At 40.2% G+C, this 16,323-nt stretch overlaps 2 protein-coding genes across 2 annotated transcripts; one reads left to right on the top strand and one right to left on the bottom strand.

The window, feature by feature from the left end:
• Positions 1–1,005: 1,005 nt before the first annotated feature.
• On the bottom strand, positions 1,006–7,662 carry pglyrp6 (peptidoglycan recognition protein 6). The gene is made up of 5 exons (XM_049560146.1): positions 7,525–7,662; positions 4,143–4,955; positions 2,519–2,729; positions 2,124–2,418; positions 1,006–1,092 (listed from the first exon to the last, which is right to left on the bottom strand). The coding sequence occupies exons 1-5, from the start codon at positions 7,592–7,594 to the stop codon at positions 1,063–1,065; spliced, it is 1,419 nt and encodes a 472-aa protein (XP_049416103.1). The 5' UTR covers positions 7,595–7,662; the 3' UTR covers positions 1,006–1,062.
• Positions 7,663–9,924: 2,262 nt separating this feature from the next.
• Positions 9,925–15,552, top strand: trappc5 (trafficking protein particle complex subunit 5). The gene is made up of 3 exons (XM_049560165.1): positions 9,925–9,993; positions 13,008–13,280; positions 13,910–15,552. Exons 2-3 carry the CDS (start codon positions 13,011–13,013, stop codon positions 14,204–14,206), a joined length of 567 nt encoding a protein of 188 aa, XP_049416122.1. The 5' UTR covers positions 9,925–9,993; positions 13,008–13,010; the 3' UTR covers positions 14,207–15,552.
• The last annotated feature ends 771 nt before the right edge of the window (positions 15,553–16,323 follow it).

Here is a 16,323-nt window from a genome sequence, read left to right as displayed (position 1 = left end):
TATGTTTCAGGATTAGTAATGCTGCTTAAATTCCTACACTATAGTAACATCAGATAATTTTGGCTCATGGTGTCAGGAGTGAAAATGAGTCATCGTCAACATTTGTTGCGGTTTCAGAGACAGCTGGAGATCAATTACATACAAAACAGGACTTTTTCCCCTTAGTAATTATCATGTTTTTCTCAAATGATATTCAGATTTTTAGGCATTTATTATCCCATTAATGCCCCCGAACCCTCCTAGGTATGGACTTAGCCCTGAATGGTAACGTGTGGCTCCACCCCTGAGTAAACGAGCGTAAGTATAATCAGCAAAATCTACTTAAAGTATCAAAAGTAAAAGTACTCATAATGCAGAATGGCTCTTTTCAAAGTGTTTTATTAATATAGAATATTATATTAATCTCTTTTTATCACTGATGAATAGATACAAGTGCATTTAAATGTTGTAGTACGTCAGTGTGGAGTCGATTTAAGATACTTTGTGTACTTTGTGTGCTGGGTAGATAAGTAGAAGAGTACTGCATCCTATATAAACATATTGTTTGTTTTTTAAATGTAAAAGTCAACATAGTAAATGCAGTTGAGTAAAAGGTACAATATTTCCCCTGAGATGTAATGAAGTAAAAGTAGCATAAAATAGAAATACTCAAGTATAGTCCAAGTATGTCAAAATTGTACTTAAGTTGAGTAAATGTACTTAGTTACATTGCACCACTGGTTGCAGGTGATAAATGTGGAGCAAATTGTAATTACTTAATATATTTATGGATAGCTTTTGAATATCCCCACAGGGTTCAATAACATATCTTAACCTATAATTTATGTATATTATTATATCATGATTTATTAGTTGATTACATTTTGTATTAACAAGTAACTAAAGTTTTCAGATAAAGCAGTGGAGTAAAATAGATACAATATTTCCCTTTTGAATTGTAGGAAGGTAAAAGTACCTCAGACTTGTGCTTAGGTGCAACAAAAGAAAGCTGCAACAATCAGAACATAAATGTAAGACAAATATTTATTGTGTTCAGTTTTGATTTATTCAAAGTTTTTCTTCTTAAGCCGATTGTCTTCCTTTCTTGACCTCCTAAGAGAAAGGAAAAGTGAAATATGAGATACAATAACAGGTATGCAGTGATGAAAGAAGTATTCATGTCTTTTACAAAAGTAAAAGGAACAATCCAAAAATACGGATGCATTCATTTGTAAGCGTTATTTTACTGGTGTAGCTGCTCGAGAGAGTTTAGTCCAGTGGTTCCCAACTTAAAGGTCGGGCCCCTCCACAGGGTCTCAGGGTAAATCTGAGGGGTTGTGAGATAATTAAATGTGTTGGAAAGAAGAAGAACAACGTCCTGAAGTTGATCTTTGTTTTGTGGACAAAATGTGTCTTTGGGGAAACTGCTAACGAAGAGAACACCCGAAATGTGACAAGTTTGGGAAAGTCACCACTAACAATAGCTGACAGATAAATATGGTAAAAGTTCTGATGGTAGAAGTATAAAGTACAAAATAAGTGCCTCAAGATTACTCATAAGCACTGTACTTTACACATATGCATTTACACATACCCATGCAATGAACAAAAAAACAGGAGACCTGTGTGCCCAAAAATACTGTGAGAACCATCAGTTGTGATGATTTGCAAAACAGAAGAGAGCACTGCTCCAAATACCAAGGTGCTCCTGCTCTCGTTAGACAAACCCTGTCTGTCCTGACATGTCCAACGAGGATTAAGAGACATAATGAGGGATGCCACACCCATATGGAAAAGGCTAAATCAGGGTATTCAAACAACAGTATGCAACTTTTTTACCTTGAAATAACAGCTTCAACATGTATATTTTGGCGCTTTGAGCTCCACAGGCTGAGTGCCATCTAGTTCCATTATACTAGAGAGAGGGCAGACATCTCTACAGCTGATATCTCTAACACTCTGCAACTCACACCGAAACAATCTAGACTGATAAACAGCGCTACAAGTGAAAGGAAAATGTATTTTTGATTTTGGGGTGAACTGTCCCTTTAAGGGCAGTTTGGAGCAGATGACACCAGTTCTCTTCTGGACATTCAATTCATTCCTATCAGAGAGATTTAACACCTGCTGATGCGTCTACGTACCCCGTAGTGTTCCCAGCCTCTGATCTCATTATAGAGAGCGTCTCCAGGACAGGAAGTGTTCACCACTTGTCTGTGTCCCTGCAGGGTGAAGTTGGCAACCAGTCGGCCACCACCGACAGCGCATGATGCCAGCTGATCTCTCACCAGCCCCATGGAATGCTGGGAGGGGAGCCTGGTGACGTAGTCTCCGATGAAGGAAACCCCGTAGCCTATGGAGTTGTGTCCGAGGGTGTGGGCTCCTCGCCAGAGCCAGCCTCGGCCCTCGTAGATGTACCCGTCAGAGCCTGCGACAAAGCTTTGGGAGAGCAGAGTATCTCAGATGTTTGTAAGCTGGGTGATGAATTTCACGCATGTGCTGTGTTTTTGACATGAGACCTGAACTCGACCGCACGTACCTGTATCCTATGTCGTCCCAGCCTCTGTCCTCCTGGTGGAAGCGCTGCATGGAGCGCATGTCTGCAGAGCACTGCTCAAAGGTCAAACAGGGCTGGCTGGGTGTGTGAGTGTGGTGGATGTACATGAAGGACAGAGGGAGGGACAGGTTGGTGGGGGTTCCTCTGTACGGCTCTGCACCCCACATACAGCGAGGGATCATGGGTGGGCAATCTGAAACACATTCACAGAGTGTGACCACAGCTGGTTGGTAAATGTTAGTTAATTTAAAGCTGGGGTAGGCAGTTTTATTTTGGGCTCACTTGGCAAAAATCCCATAATAAAACATGTCAGGTCACTCGCAAGTGTAAACACTGACTGACGGGACCAGACCAGTATGCTCTCGCTCAGTGGACGGATGAGGTCACAGGAAGCTTTGTGGTTGATTACTATTCCAATCTTACAAAGGAGGACGACACTCGAAAGGTTTCCTCGAGTTTGTTTTGCTATCGAAGCTACCGTTAGCTAATGTGCTAAAAAGTTAGCGTTACAGAGAAATCCAATATCCCTCTTAATACGTCCCCAGTTTCTGATGAGTTGGACATGATAACCCTTACTGCACATAACGTTATTCATCCCTACAACAGGAAATACTTTTTCCCTAACCTGATGTGAAGTGAGAGCATTTTTAATGATTGCCTCCGTCCAGTCCTTTTGTCTTATCATATTTGACCATAGTTATCTTTGTTTTCGTTGACAGGCAGTGGCGGCTGGTATGTGACACAACAAGATGACATTTTAAGACTCCTATGTAGCCTACAGCCCTGTGGTGGTGAGTCGTGCTTTGCCTCCAGCTAATGAAGTGACGTCGGCCCTAAAAGGGTTTATAAGACAGTCCGGCAATAAACTAAACAAAACACGTAACAACATCAGCAAAGTGTTTCAGAAATGGAGAGAAAATGTTGTTAAGAGTTAAGCCTTGTGCTTAACATTCATGTTTATGCAGCTAACATTAGCTAAAGCCTCAAATCAGAGTGTGTCCTCCACTTCACTGGGAGGAGAACCAGGCAGCAGCCGCAGCAACACAAATCCAGACAGTGCAAACCCCAGCTTTGAGGGACCAGACAGCCCCGACTCCCGCCGGATCAGCAAACTTTCTGTTGCTGCTGTTACACAGGTTAGACCCCTGTGACACCCGGTGCTGGGGGGTAAGTGCTGGCTGAACTTGAGCTGCTACAGCCTCGACTGAAGGTCAGTCTCCTAAGCTGATGCCCAGTGTCCTCCTGGCAAAGCAGTCCACAGTGGTGGGGAGCGAGGCGGAGGGACTGTGAGATGGCTATCAGCTTATTTTTGTCTCATTTGTGGTCTGATAAGAAGAAGAGAGAGGCAAGGAGGGGCTGAGAGAATGAGCTGCACGCAACTCTACAATGAAATTAGGTTAAATAAATCAATATACAGGAAACACTGGGTTATTGTATAAAGTGTGTGCATATGTCTGTGGTCGTCTGGTGGGAGGGGCTTAGGATTTCCAGATTTCTGTCTACCCCAGCTTTGAGTAAATACATAACAATCAGCATTTATTATTCTCGATTTTGAAGACCACAGTAGTTTCCTTTCACTTCTTCTGTGGTTTGGTCTCGTGCTCACCCATGTACATGTGGACGAACTCTTTCATTCCCTCTCTGACCACGGCCGTCAGCTGCTTCTTCTCCTTCACGTCCATCTTTGAGCGCCCCTTCAGTCTCCGCTGCAGCTCTACTGACTTCACCACCTTTCTGGTCAACAATGGAGGGACAACCAGTCCTCTGAAGTTCTCCCTGCGGCGTCTGCTGATGAGGCGTGGGGCTGCGTCCAGTCCTTTGCTGCCCAGCTGGTGGCAGTAGTACTCTGTCAGCAGGCTGCTGAGCTTGAGAGGACGTTTAGATTTGTCAGACACCTCCATGCCTAGAACCACGCCGTCCATGCCTCCGTTGACCTGAGCAGTGGTGAGCACAGAGGGGCTGTCCAGGAGGGTGAAGACTTGTGGAGAGGTGAGGCTGTCCCAGCAGCCGTCAGGTCCCAGACGCTGGGTGAGAGGAGAGCTGGACAGGTCTTTGGCCAGAGTGAGCTGGTACAGGCCCCGCACACGCCCCGCCGTCTTGGAGAGGAGACCAGCCTCGATGCCCAGGAGGAGCGGTGTGAGGGCGACAGTGGTGCCGTCAGGTGTCAGAACTACACCTTCCTCTTTAGTGTCTTCAGTCATCCTGTGATGCATGGCCTTCTTAATGTAACCTGAGAGGTGAGCGCCAATTTCAGGACCACTAGAGTTGGCGTTACCGAGGAAGTGCTGGATGAATGCATCATTAAGGCCAGCTGCCCGCCGCAGCCTCCTCAACACAGCTACTGGCTCTGACGCAGGGTGCCCAGCCTCCACCTGCTTCACCGCCTTGATGAAGTCATTCATGTGCCGGGAAAATGAGGCTGGGGACGAGAACAGGACACACATAAAAATCTGTCATCAGATGAAAATCAGTCTCTGTGGCCCCACACAACCTCACCCTCTTATGTTTTTTTTTTTTTTAATATGTCAAATTAATTTATTCATTCATTCATTCATTCATTCATTCATTTTTTAGTGATGCTGAGATTATATTAAGCCACATAAAACAAAAAATAAAATGATTTAAATTAAAACAATTTAACATTTATTGATATAAATAAAACATGACATATAATAAATGGCTGAAATAAAATAAAATTATTCTTCACCATTTGTAAACAGGATAATGCACATAAAAATACTTTGTTTTATTTTTACTTTACTGAGGTTTTTTTTTGGTACATGTGCTTGATTTTCTGCAAGAACTGTGAGCCATAGAAATAAAACAAACTCAAACTATGATGTCAATATTTGATAGGCCATGTTAAACCCTTTCATATTAAGAATAGGGCTTCTTTTATTATTTTTATTTCATTTTTTATTCTATTTTAATAATTTTCTGTGTCCCTGGAGTCATGTTTTCCCTGTTAGTTAGTACTCTCTCGCCCCCCAAAAAATAGATATATACATGAAAAATTAAAAAGACAAGACCAGAATATTAGGAGGAACTATAGTTTAAAAAATGAATAAATCATAATTTACTGTGTGTCCCTGAAGCCATCTTGCACTGTTTGTAGTTTCCCATCTTCCAAAACGAAACAAAAAAAATTTCCATTTAGACCATTTTCAGGAAGTGTCGCACTTTTTTGGAGGGAATTCAAAGACGTAAAGTCGGGTAAATTAAGTAAAAAGTTGGTCCAATCAAAAAATATATAAACATATTTGATATAATTATAAAACTTATATTAATGTGCAGAAGATTAGCTAGATAAATCTGCATCACTCACAGAACCAAGGCTAATTGATTTGGCCATCTTGTAGTTTGCAGTTGCCAGCCATTTAGTTTGTGGTCCAGACTGCGTTTGTTTAACACACACACACACCTTCTTGTCTCTCTCTCTCTCTCTCTCTCTCTCTCTCACACACACACACACACCCATGTTTGTATATAGTGACTAGTTAGACTTTGTGTGATTTGTTTGTTTTGCTTTCATTATGAAGAAATACTTTTGAAATCACATCTGCAGTCTGTTTGATATTGCATAAGAGTGAATGAAAAGTCGTCCTCTGCTGCGTCAAGAACTCAATACTCCTTCAATATTTGTTATTTACACAGCAACTTTTATCATAGTTTTTAATTGAACTATTAATCAGAGTTCCAAATTGATAGTTTTGTTGTATTTTATGAGACTGAGACTATATTAATAGGCTATTATTTTTCCCTTTTCAGGAAAGGTACTCCTCGAGGTGATTTAATGCAAATTAAGTCACATTATTTAACATAATTAATAATAATCATTAATTATTTCCAATAGCCATTTCGACACTTTGAACCACAAGTTCCCAATAATTGGAGACGAGTCATGAGGTCAGGTCCCAACAGTCTACTGACAATGCTCTCAAGCTTTTATGTCTTGTTGGCAAGTATCACATCCATAAAGCTAGACTGCTTCGGATTCGTCAAATATCCATCTGTTTTTTGTGTTGAACTAAAATATCTCTCAAATAATTGATAAAATTTACTCTAATAAAAACAAATAAGGTGTATTAAATCCAGGGTTTCATCTCCCTCATAATGTTTCATGTATGCATTTTTTGTTTGATTTTGCTGTTTGACATGTGATGTTAAAATGACCAGTTTCAATGTGTTATAATCAAATATGTTTATGAACAATGTCATGTTATATCTGAAAAAAGATCAATAAAAAAATAAAAACAATCTGAGCCTCTGTGAGCACTTTTAGTAGAGGTCAGTTGACGGTGTGAACGTACCCTGAGTGGTTATTGCAGCCTGTTTTGCTGCTATAGGCTGCAACGCTGTCACTCAATACTGGACCAGTTCAAAACTTTTAGTTTCCATTAATCACTGAAGACAAAGACGATGGTCTTGGACACGGGTCCATGTCATTGGTCCGACAGCCCATTAGTCTAACCCTAACCCTAACCAGGTGGTTTTTGTGCCTTAACCTAACCAGACCTTAACCGCAGGGCATGATGATGATTTCGGAACAATGGGACTTCGGAACAATGGTATATGGTCGGACCAATGGGCAGTTCCCCTTGGACACTTTCCTAATATTTGCTTCAATTTTTAATTTAGAATCCAAGACAAAATACCTTGGTATCTGAACTGATTTTTCTTTCTAAACAATATTCATTATTATAATTGCTATTATTTCAGCTGTAGCTCATGTATGAGTCTATGTGAGGTCACACATGGGCAAAAAAGGACATGTTAGCTGTTCACGTTTAACAGAGTAAACGTTCTTCAGTGAAGAGGTACAAATGAAGAAGAAGACGACACAATTATAAAAAATTTCCGTGCTGAATTTGTCTGAGTAATAAAAAAACATTAAATCAATACTGTTTCTGTCACTCTAAATAATCTAATATATCAACCGTCATAATTCATCTCACAAAACTGGTGAAAACATGAACAAATGTCTTTACCTTCTGCATTTGTGCTGACCAGCACCACTGCAACAAGAGCCAGGGTCTGTCTCCAGCAGCCTTTATCCATCCTGAACACCTCCAGCTCCGAGCTCTAAATGCCTGCTACCTTGTTGTCTCTCTTACTTATACAGTTCACGTGCAGAGTAAGTGGGTGGTTATGCAACAGTTGTGGACATACTGTAGATACGCCTGCGTTCAGTCTGTTGGCGTGGCCCACTGAGCAACGTGGGAAACTGGCACCTGCAATGTGGGCAGTGTGGAGTCGTTTGTCCTTTACGCTCAAGGTCTTCCCACTAACAACACACACACTGTCGATGTGACGGACACGGACATTTTCGAGAAATTCTCAAGTTCTGTAAAAGTAGTGTAGTCATGTTGTCGCAGTTGATGAGGCTAGTGCTTGTGAAACAAACCTCCTGGGAGTCAAATCATCCCGTAGAAAACTGTACAAATCACTGGCAGTCCTCTGTGAGGCAATACGCATGTTCTCCCTAACATTCAGAAAACACAAAGCCAGGGCTGCAAAAGTGAGGAAGTCCCAGAGCCATGAATCACGTATTAGCTGGGCAGCAGTGACAGAAATATATCAGCACACTGATTTAGTCATCATTGATTTTCATGTCAGGTTTATATGTGCACGAACTGGTGAGACCAGAAGACACAGATTTGTGGTTACAGCAGTCACATGAGGACAAGAACAGGAAGTGGACATTTTCTCAGGGTGAACTGGAAAATACATTGCAGAAGGTCTGGGATGCAAATAACAAAGGTCAAAGTCATAAATCTGTTCACTGTATTAATAAAGACGTTTAGAGGGAGGAACAAGAGCGATATGGTGATGTTGAGGGCACTAGCATGACTTGTAAAACACAAGTGAAACTAATAACTGCTGCATTTCACTGACTGCTGAGAGTAAACCAGCATAATATACGCTTTACCTGGGACATGTGCTCATTATCTGCTGTGAAAATGGTCTGTAAATACGATTACTTTGGAAACAACGCTGCTGATACCATAGCCTGGTTTCCAAGGCTCAGCTTTGCAAAGTTTATTCAAACCAGTCACCAGGTCACAGGTGTGGTTAGAACCCAGATGCAGCACCACAGACAAGGACAGTTTCTACTAGTGTTTAATGAAACCACTTATCAAACACGGAGTAAGCAGGCAGATGAAAAAACAGTGACGGTCAATTTGTTTGCTTGAAACCTTTCTAGACACAGGTGTAGTACCTGGTGTGGTGCACTGAAGCAGAGAACAGGCATCTGCTGGATGCACACAAAAAACAAACAGTTCAAACGCGCAAAGGCGGAATGTGCAGCCACACGGTGAAGCAATCCAAAGAAGTTCACAGGTGGATGAACAGGTAAACTCCCTATGCAGAACTGCGTGGCAATCTCTCCAAACAGCCACAAGCAACATGCAAACAGAAACCAGGAACGTGGAAGCAGAGTTCTTGGTCGGGGACAGAAGGTAGAGTGGTTTACTGGGGAGAAGACGAAACAGGCGAGTCAGGAGCAGGCGGGGTTGGAAACAGTCCGGGAACAAATGCTGGAAAGTCTCTCATAAATGACAAAGAACAATTTGGTAAAGAGAGTCTGTGAAGTGGGAGTCTTTATACCAGCAGGAGGTAAAGATCCACAGGTGAGAGGCATTAGCTTGATGAGATGGGTGTGGTGGATCGGCAGGATGAGAGATGTGTGGTTAGGTGATAGGCTGGCAAGTAGGTGTGGTGGAGAGACGGATTGGGTGGATATTTACTGGGTAAAGAGAGTGGCATGTATGGCAGGTGAAAAGTGCCCACTGTGACAGATTTTTGACAGGAAACACATGATACTCATCAAGCAAACACATCAGTATGAAGCACCCAAAATATGTTAACACCTGTCTTGCTCTCAGGTTTACTGCCAATATAGGAGACAATCTGGGGTTTGAAAACTAGAAGTTTTGGTAACTTGGCCAAATGGTTATTGTTAATGTTCTTCAGACTTTTTTTTACATCCAATGACCTGAAATAATATAAGGATATTTTATATGGTGTTTTAGATTATAAACATTGATAACTCTTACTTTTTAACTCACTAGTGTAAGACTGTTTCCATATTTTCATCAGCAACACAACTATTGCATCTGAGATAAAAATGTTGCTTCCAAAAAGGTGCATGTGACTTTCTTCAAAAACAAAAAACAAACAATAAATGTCAAAATATTGTTAATTAACTAGATTATCATCCACATGTTTATGACGTTTTAACATTAAAGATTTACTATTTTAAAAAAGTAATGAAAAGGTATGGTCACTTCTGTTCCGTCTGTTAGCACGCTCCCGTACAGTAGGGGGCGGTGTGTCATTTAAACGGTGGTTGAAGTCGCGAGTAAGCAAAACATAAAGGAGGAAGTAGACGAAGAAGAAGAAGCGGAAGAAGAAGAAGAGGAAGCTGGTCAGTCGCTTGTCTTTTCTCCAAAAAGGTTCGTTTTTCTGCAAGTAACTACCCAGAACTGATCACCAATTGACTCCTCTGTATTTGTCTTTTTATTAAAACGTGTATGTTTCCGCTGCTGGAAGGCTCGCGTGCAGTTAACCTAACAGGAAGTACCAGTTAGCATGTTTGGCTAGGAAGCTAACAGCTAGTGTCGATCAGCTGTTTGTTGTGTTTGAAGGCTCAAACTGAGCTTTAGGAGAAACACGGTGGGTCGTTAACAGATCCTGTGTTTTAGTTTGACATTCGTGGTAAATTAGTGAGTCAATTGATCAGTTGCTCGTCTCTGAGTACTTTGAAAAGCGCCATAGAAGTGTGTAATTTTTATCATTATTATTATTAAAAATTAATTGACAATAACTTGCTTAGAGACAAGTCTTTTAAATAATTCTTTCAGCAATATGATGAACAATATCTGTTTAAATCTCATCAAATATGAAGATATAATACTTTTCTTTGTTTTATATTATGGTATATTTTGTTTTTGGTGGGTGCACAAAACAATAATATAATAATAATAATATGATGATGCAGTTCTGGGGTCTGGGAAATCCAGATGCTTTTTTCCCAGTTAATTTTTTTAAAATTCATTTATTATTATTATTATTATTATTATTATGATTAGGGATGCACCATAATATCGGCACATCATCTGTATCAGCCAGTATCAGCTGAATCAGAATCTGCTAAAATGCTTTTTCTTACTTTGCACAATGAATGAATATTACATACACTGACACAAGTATTGTATTTCACGTCTCGAGTATGCATGTGTAATATGATCTTAATTCCACTACAGATGAGACTTGATCACTAAAATTAGGTGGGGAAAAATTACAAATAAGTTGTTTTATATTGCCATATCGGATATCGGCAAAAAAATCCAATATCATGCATCCCTAACTGTTATTATGACATTTTACAGACTAAACAATTAATCTAAAAAATAAATAAATATGGCATAGTGGAATACTGATTAGTTGCAGCCCTCTGTCAGTTTAGGTAGCTTTCAAAAAAGACTTCATAATATTACAACTGCATATTTGATATCTGTCTAAAGTTATTGGTGACTGCTTTTTTAAATATTGTGACTGGCGTTAAGTTAATGTATTTAAAATGTATTTTTTAACATTACACAGTAAAGATCTTTTTTTGTTTGGTTTAGTTTAATTTATTTCAGTCATTTCCAACGTATAAAAGTCAAATACACTGGTAGATAGTCAATAAACATTAAGTAGGTTTTTTTTTTTTTTTGCATTAAAGACAAATACAGGACTGAAAAGGGTTAGGCTGAAACCTTAGCTTAATACACCTGCCCTTTTTACATTTATTATTTTTTGTCGGCTTCCTTTAAATTACACAGGGCAATAAAAGAAAGTAACAGAAACTAAGTATATATATATATACAGTACAGGCCAAAAGTTTGGACACACCTTCTCATTCAATGCGTTTTCTTTATTTTCATGACTATTTACATTGTAGATTCTCACTGAAGGCATCAAAACTATGAATGAACACATGTGGAGTTATGTACTTAACAAAAAAAGGTGAAATAACTGAAAACATGTTTTATATTCTAGTTTCTTCAAAATAGCCACCCTTTGCTCTGATTACTGCTTTGCACACTCTTGGCATTCTCTCCATGAGCTTCAAGAGGTAGTCACCTGAAATGGTTTCCACTTCACAGGTGTGCCTTATCAGGGTTAATTAGTGGAATTTCTTGCTTTATCAATGGGGTTGGGACCATCAGTTGTGTTGTGCAGAAGTCAGGTTAATACACAGCCGACAGCCCTATTGGACAACTGTTAAAATTCATATTATGGCAAGAACCAATCAGCTAACTAAAGAAAAACCAGTGGCCATCATTACTTTAAGAAATGAAGGTCAGTCAGTCCGGAAAATTGCAAAAACTTTAAATGTGTCCCCAAGTGGAGTCGCAAAAACCATCAAGCGCTACAACCAAACTGGCACACATGAGGACCGACCCAGGAAAGGAAGACCAAGAGTCACCTCTGCTTCTGAGGATAAGTTCATCCGAGTCACCAGCCTCAGAAATCGCAAGTTAACAGCAGCTCAGATCAGAGAGCAGATGAATGCCACACAGAGTTCTAGCAGCAGACCCATCTCTAGAACAGCTGTTAAGAGGAGACTGCGCGAATCAGGCCTTCATGGTCAAATAGCTGCTAGGAAACCACTGCTAAGGAGAGGCAACAAGCAGGAGAGATTTGTTTGGGCCAAGAAACACAAGGAATGGACATTAGACCAGTGGAAATCTGTGCTTTGGTCTGATGAGTCCAAATTTGAGATCTTTGGTTCCAACCACCGTGTCTTTGTGAGACGCAGAAAAGGTGAACGGATGGATTCCACATGCCTGGTTCCCACTGTGAAGCATGGAGGAGGAGGTGTGATGGTGTGGGGGTGTTTTGCTGGTGACACTGTTGGGGATTTATTCAAAATTGAAGGCACACTGAACCAGCATGGCTACCACAGCATCCTGCAGCGACATGCCATCCCATCCGGTTTGCGTTTAGTTGGACGATCATTTATTTTTCAACAGGACAATGACCCCAAACACACCTCCAGGCTGTGTAAGGGCTATTTGACCAAGAAGGAGAGTGATGGAGTGCTGCGGCAGATGACCTGGCCTCCACAGTCACCGGACCTGAACCCAGTCGAGATGGTTTATATAGGCCTTTTGTCTACCCAAATTCCAAACACATTTCATGTACACTCTAGTGTTCATATTTCACTGTTCAAACAGGTAACTTACAGGTTCTCAAACTGATGGCATGAGGAGCAGTAGCATCATTATAGCAGCACCACTAGTTTGGAAATACTGCTATTGGCCATGAACATGAATTGTGCAGATATCTGTGTCAATACATGTAAAAATAAAAAATAGTACACACGCCTAGTTTCCTGTTAGCTAACAACACTGACTAGTTATGATCTGCATGTGTGTGTTAGGAGATACTAACCTGTGCTGCTGTCACTCTCCAACAGAAAATGGACACGCGGTTCACTCGGGGAAAATCCAACATCCTGGAGCGCCCCCTGACCCGCCCCAAGACTGAGGTCAGCGTGAGCGCTTTTGCCCTGCTGTTCTCAGAGATGGTCCAGTACTGTCAGAGCCGCGTGTACTCGGTGTCGGAGCTGCAGACACGCCTGGCGGACATGGGCCAGAGTGTGGGAGCCAGCATGCTGGACGTGCTGGTGCTGAGAGAGAAGAACGGGAAGAGGGAGACCAAAGTGCTGAATATGCTGCTCTTCATCAAGGTGAGCTGATGTAAAGTACCAACACATTCTCACTCTGACCTCGTCACATATTGACGTTTGGTCATGGACTTTCCACGTCCAGATACAACGTGCAAGGTACCCTGGGTGCGTTGGTTGTTGACGTTCTGGGACGCCATGTCAAGTTCTGCCTGTTACATGCATTGTCTTCTTTCAAGATACACTTCTGTTTTCACAGGAAATTTAACACTTACATACAGTCTCTTTCAAAATAAACACACTACGTCAATACAACACAGCATGTGGTTAGGTTTAGGAAAAAATAACAGGCTTTGGCTTTATAATCTTATGGGATGCGAACACCACTCTCTCAGGTGAAAGTCAGTGTTTGTTGGACCCAACGCCCACCCAGTTGGACTTTTGCTGCCTTGACTTTCATCCTTGTCCCGCCGTGTTTCACCCCTGACGCCTCAGGGCGCCGATAAACTAAAACAGCAACAAGCTGCGTATCATGCCGACGTTAAAGACACCTTTTTTCATTGGTTTCTGATGCCTCAAGTCACAACCCAAGCGCCGGATCCCAACGACTTCGGAGTGAGACCAGGCTCAAAGTGCAGCTGATGGTTTTAGAGTCGAGTAACTTCTTAACTAACATTTTTCTTTCCTTTCAGGTGAATGTGTGGAAGTCTTTGTTCGGGAAGGAGGCCGACAAGCTGGAGCAGGCCAACGATGATGACAAGACCTATTACATCATAGAAAAGGAGCCGCTTATCAACGCGTACATCTCTGTGCCCAAGGAGAACAGCAGCTTGAACTGCGCTGCCTTCACCGCGGGCATCGTGGAGGCCATCCTCACACACAGCGGCTTCCCCGCCAAGGTCACCGCCCACTGGCACAAAGGCACCACGCTGATGATAAAGTTTAACGAGTCAGTCATAGCCAGGGACAAAGCTCTGGACGGCAGATAAAAGACTGGAGAGATGTTTATCAATACAGGATGAATGAAATCATCCGGGTCCAGACTGGTGTTTGTTCCTGACTGAATTTCCTTGTGGTAACTTATGAGACAGGAGGGAGGGATGACGGCAGCGTACTGAGCCACGTTTAGAGCAGAAACATGCTGTGGCTCCATGTTTTTATGGATTATCTCACTCCTGTTAGTCCTCATGAAGTGTCACAAAGTTGTTTACTGAAGCTCACTTTTAATTTGTGGTTTCACGTCACAGTTTGCATCACAGATCATCCATCATTTTGGTGTTTTCAACAGTACTCCTCTGACTTCTAAAGCTCCAGTGTGTCGTTTATAGTTTATAATCACTTGAAAATAAGATTTGTTTTTGTTATTTTAGAATGAGCCATTTATATCTACATACAGAGTGGGTGCTATTCCTGAACTGACAAACCAAACACTGTCTCTACATAGGGCCATTCATGTTTTCTCGTCAGCCACCGTAGTTCTGCATGCTTGGGGAGAAGTTTCAGCTGGCTGCAATCTGCATTCTCACCACTAGATGGCACTAAATCCCACACACTGGACCTTTTAAGTCCAACAGGTCAACATGTTTTAATGAAATAACCTTTATTAAATAATGTCACCAGGCTTTGGGAAAGTGTGATTGCACTTCTACACTATTTCTAGACTTTAAGATTAAAAAGAAAATGAATCAGTTAGTCAACAGATTATTTGAGGAATGAAAGTACTTGTGATGACAGCCATTGCCTCATAGTGTGAAAGTGAAGTTGCCCTTTTAATTAGAGCATCCCTTGTTTCTATGATGTCAATAAACATAGTGTCACAACACCTTTTAATGCTACACAATGTTTTCTTTTACAGAGAGAGGTCCAGACTGTGAGATTATTTCTTAAAGGTGTTTTTTTTCTCTGTTTCATTCCAGCTGCATGTTTCACCTCTGTAAAATAGATTCTTAATCAGGGCAGTAGCTACTGGTGTTGACACTGAGGTCGTATCCTGTGTGTCTTTGCACGTGTGTGTGACTTCGTGGGTTATAGACAACATAGTGGAGTTAGCGTTCTAAAATGACAAACAGTGCTTAAACATAGGCGCTGATTCACAAAAGGATTGCGCATTTTTTGCAGCTGCTAATCCAACACGTATGGAACAAAAACAAACTATGTATTCTCAAAGCACCTGCAAAGAATCAAGTGCACCCCCTGACCTCAGTTTATCTACAGTCTTGCTACGGCCCTGCTGAATGTGTTTCATGTGCTTATTATAACTGATGGCACTGTTCATTTCTCTGTTAAACTTAAAAAAAACTACTAAAATAAAAAAAAAAAGTGAAGTGGTACTTGAGCCTGAGTCATAGTTTTACTTATTATTTATTTTTTCACTTTCTTTATCATACACATGTTTATTTACAGAGGTATGGATGCATAGACATGGAAAACAAAAACCACAACAACTTAAAAAATACATTTTATAACGACGGAGTTTGTTTTATTTGCATCTTATTATAAGCATATAATATACTAATACTAATATACTAATACTTTATTTTGATCATTTTCCAACTTATAAAACTTAAATTCACTGGTAGATAGACAATAAATAAACATTAAGTTAATACTTTTTTGGCATTTAAAACAAAAAAACAACAATAAAAATACAGGACCAAAAAAAGTTTACGCTAAAGCCTCAGCTTACAACATCTACCCTTTTAACATTGATTATTTTTGTCAGCTCCCTTTGAATAATACAGAGCTATGTGATAATAATATATATTAATATAACTATATTTTTATAATATAATAACTTCAAAATCTTAATAGCTGTTTTTGAGTTAAACGCTATATTGTTTAAATACATAAATAAAGTGCAGGAAAATTGGCATCCTGAGAAGTTCTTCTTAATATGGAAAAATAATGAAAATAATAATAATAATAATTATAAAGCACTTTTTAAAACAAACTTAAAACAGTGCAGGATTAAAGCAAATAAAATGAAGCAATTTTAAGAAATATAAAGAACAGCAATAAATAAATAAAATTAAAAAAAATACAATAATAATAAAATTACGAAATATAATAACAATAATAATAATAATATTAAAAATAATAATATACT

This window comes from Epinephelus fuscoguttatus, linkage group LG19 (assembly GCF_011397635.1).
Source record: "Epinephelus fuscoguttatus linkage group LG19, E.fuscoguttatus.final_Chr_v1".
NCBI classification, from domain to species: domain Eukaryota; kingdom Metazoa; phylum Chordata; class Actinopteri; order Perciformes; family Serranidae; genus Epinephelus; species Epinephelus fuscoguttatus.
The sequence above is the reverse complement of the archived record's forward strand: the minus strand, read 5'-3'. Positions and strand labels throughout refer to the sequence as shown.